Source organism: Sinocyclocheilus rhinocerous, unplaced genomic scaffold, assembly GCF_001515625.1.
Source record: "Sinocyclocheilus rhinocerous isolate Xijiao unplaced genomic scaffold, SAMN03320098_v1.1 scaffold19162, whole genome shotgun sequence".
NCBI classification, from domain to species: Eukaryota; Metazoa; Chordata; class Actinopteri; order Cypriniformes; family Cyprinidae; genus Sinocyclocheilus; species Sinocyclocheilus rhinocerous.
Window position 1 is genome coordinate 185 of NW_015653202.1, and position 3,853 is coordinate 4,037.

General features: G+C 33.4%; 1 protein-coding gene across 1 annotated transcript; it reads right to left on the reverse strand.

Annotated features, from left to right (window-relative positions):
* Nucleotides 1–591: 591 nt before the first annotated feature.
* LOC107715660 (class I histocompatibility antigen, Gogo-B*0201 alpha chain-like) lies at nt 592–3,338 on the reverse strand. The gene is made up of 2 exons (XM_016521834.1): nt 3,200–3,338; nt 592–914 (listed from the first exon to the last, which is right to left on the reverse strand). Exons 1-2 carry the CDS (start codon nt 3,246–3,248, stop codon nt 592–594), a joined length of 372 nt encoding a protein of 123 aa, XP_016377320.1. The 5' UTR covers nt 3,249–3,338.
* Between the last annotated feature and the right edge of the window lie 515 nt (nt 3,339–3,853).

Genomic DNA, 3,853 nt, shown 5'->3' on the forward strand with positions numbered 1-3,853 from the left:
CGTGTTAGAACGAGGCGTTTTAGGTAGGTGTGGTTGACTCTTAACTTTTATAAAGAATATCTCTTTGGATTTGAGACTTTAGTCTTTGCAACTTTACAGATCTTCTTTATGCACCAAGAGCTTGTAACACTCCAAAGAGAAAGGAAAAAATTAAATCGCATCATATGACCCCTTTAAGGATGTAAATGGCTTTAGTATCTAATCTCATTCTTCTCAGTTATCTGATGGATCAGGCAGCTGTTTGTCTACACACACATTTAAATTATCTAAATTAATTCTTCCCCTCCAGTTTCATGCTGTGAATGCTGGTAAACGGAAATCCTCTGCCCAGGTCAAATATCACTACCTTACAATACAATAAAAAAGACAAAAGTAAACATTTCTATCTTTAGTGGATATTAGTGTTTAATTAACAAACACATCTTTAATACCGAAAAATAAAATAAAAATAAAAGATACTGTAAATGGTAGCCGTACTCCTAACACTAATTCATTAGCATGCAAAATAGTCACATACAACTAGGACAACACCCCCCTCCACCCCTCACTCCTGTCCCTCCAGAGGTTTATGCCACTGTGGGAAGAGATATTTCACTGGCAAGTAAAAGTAATGGCTTTGTCTGTGTGTGTAGGTGGGTTTGTTACTAACTTACCTGCTGACTGGTTGAAGCGTCCCTTCAGGGTCTGGATGTGGACTTTGAAGCTCTGATGGTTGTCAATACCAATCTGAGTCTCTCTGTCCCAGTAATCTGCTCCCTCATTCTGTCTGATCCACTCTGTCTTTGGCACAGTTTTCATTATGTTGCTGTCAAAGTACGTAAACTGCTCATCATCTACCAGACCAACTGAAGTGAACTCTGGGAAGTCAATGTCTCCAGACACACCAGTGTAGAAGTATCTCAGAGAGTGTGTTCCTGTGGACAGAGATAGAAACAGAGAGAAGTTTAGTCATCATCTCCACGTAAAGCCTGTTCAAAATTCACACTTTAAGAGTTACATCAACACTGAAATTCACAATTAGGCTACATTAAAATAATTATAAATAAACAATTACCTAACTGAAAAATGACACTCTGATATACAAAGGGACAATATTTTTAGCTGTTAATAATTTGTTCATAATCCAGATCTTCCTAAATGGCCTAAATTTACATTTGAGACTTGTCACTACTAACAATATAGCAAGATTTGCTGTATTTTTAATTAGAACAACATTTACTCAGAAACAGCCTTATTGGCCAAGTGTGCTAAAACACAGAAGTAATTTTGATTCCAGTTACTTTTGATATATGACACAAGAAGATAGATAAAAATACTTATATCTAGACACAGTAAACAGTGGATATACACTACCAGTCAAAAGTTTATGAACAGTAAGATTTTTAATGTTTTTTTAAAGAATTCTCTTCTGCTCACCAAGCCTGCATTTATTTGATCAAAAATACAGCAAAAGCAGTAATATTGTGAAATATTATTACTATTTAAAATAACTTCGTTCTATCTGAATATATTTTAAAATGTAATTTATTCCTGTGATGCAAAGCTGAATTTTCAGCATCATTACTTCAGTCTTCAGTGTCACATGATCCTTCAGATATCTTTCTAAAATGCTGATTTGCTGCTTAAGAAACATTTATTATTATTATTATTATCATCAATATTTAAAACAGTTGAGTACATTTTTTTTTCAGTATTCTTTGATGAATAGAAAGATCAGCATTTATCTGAAATAAAAAGCTTTTGTAACATTATACACTATACCATTCAAAAGCTTGGAGTCAGTATTATTTTTTATTTTTTAAAGAAATTACAGAAAGTAATACTTTTATTTAGCAAGGGTGCTTTAAATTGATCAAAACTGATGAGTAATGACTGGAGTAATGATGCTGAAAATTCAGCTTTTGATCACAGAAATAAATTACATTTTAAATTATATTAAAATAGAAAGCAGTTATTTTAAATAATAAAAATATTTCACAACATTACTGATTTTGCTGTATTTTGGATCAAATAAATGCAGGCTTGGTGAGCAGAAGAGAATTCTTTAAAAAACATAAAAAATCTTCCTGTTCAAAACCTAGTGTAGGTATGTGATTTCAATATCTCACTTCAGGCAAAGACAAATGTAAGAAGAACAAACCTATTATTGAATATATTATTTGAAATCTTCCCAACAATGGAATGAAGAAAGTAAAAATGCTACAATAATGTTTTGTATTTGATTCATCTCATTTTAACAGGAATGTATCAGTAGTGTCTGGCATTTCAGGAGACCAGATTAGTGTGAAAGATAAAGCTGAAGACAAGTGGGAGAAATTAATCTAAAAAAAGGTTGCTCATCCTGCTGTCCATCTTGTTTAGAACCGATAAACACTCTCTCTCACAGACACAGGATCATGGATTTCAGTGGGACTGATCGGTATGTCTAGGTGTCCTAGGGTTGTTTTTTTAGTGACATTGTATTGCCATCTAGTGGCCAAAACTGCAGTCAAAATTCCCTAACCCTAAGCCAAACTTGTTTCTCCAACTGTTCTTTGGGTCTTACGAAAAACGCAAGATTTCGTTTCATTTAGATTTTTATTCTTCTGTTATGGGACTTTTCCCCAATACATGGTAAGACAATCAGTGGCTCATTAACAGTAGACCATAGTGTGTAGTGGGTTTAGCAAGTAGCTCGTCATCGGTCTCTGGGTAGAAAAGCGTTTCTCAGGTTAGAAATGAAACTGATCTGATACAGAAATCTAGTATGCTCTAAAATACGTTTTAAATTTTTAAACTCAAACCAACAAATATGTTTGCTAGCTACAATAGCTAGGCCTATAGGATATTTATGCATTCTTTTTTTATTATACACTGCAATATTATACAATATTTTTTCTAGGTATAATTACTATTATTTAAAATAGTTTATTGTTAGGATATTATTATTATTGTTGTTGTTGTTGAGTCGATTTTGGATAAAGGATAATGTTATTATAATATAAAGTCGTAGACAAACATGAATTTTCAGGATATTAAAACATGTTAAAGTATACAAAATACGTCAATACACGTTTCCGAAAAAGTGTTAGTAACACGAAACTTTGACTTAAATGTTCATATAGGTCTGTTTCAGTTCAACAGAATAACTCTTATAAAGCAATTATACAACAAATATAGCTACTAGTCTAGTATTGTCATATTAAAATCATCTACTCACCAGCATAAGCAAGATGAGCTCCAAGGAGAAAAAACAGCACGGGGCGCATTCTTGCTATTGCCCGAGAAACAATCCTTTCAGATTAAAAACTATAGAGAAGTCTACCTGACTCTTCGGTTGGTGTAAATTATGTGAACTGGCGAAATGTTTGTCTGCACAGTAAATAGGCTCTGAAATTCCAGCCAATAGTAGTTATTCTGGACGTTCAACGTCACGAGTTACTATAAGGTATTTTCCTTCACTGGGTTGATCATGAAAGTGAAGACAAAATGGGCGCGCAAGACCTGCAGTTGCACCAGCAGTTCCATAGAACCGGAAGTGAAGGTTATTGACGACGAGATGGCGGAGAGTTCGGTGAGTAATCTGTAAAATTTTTACTATCATATGGTGAAAATTATCGTATATGTTAAGTTAAGCGTTTATCTGCTAAATACTTAATTTGTGCTTGGCTTTAATATCTTATTGAAGCGTGAATTTGTTGTCATACTTCATTGTATAGAAAAGGGCTGCACGATATTGGAAAAAAACTCACAGTGCGATATTTTATTTTTCTGCGATATATATTGCGATATGAAAAAAATCACCACATGACTTATAATAGTTTATTTGGTGGAAAAAAATCTACGATTGGGGTGATTTTGTAGGCGAGTAAAA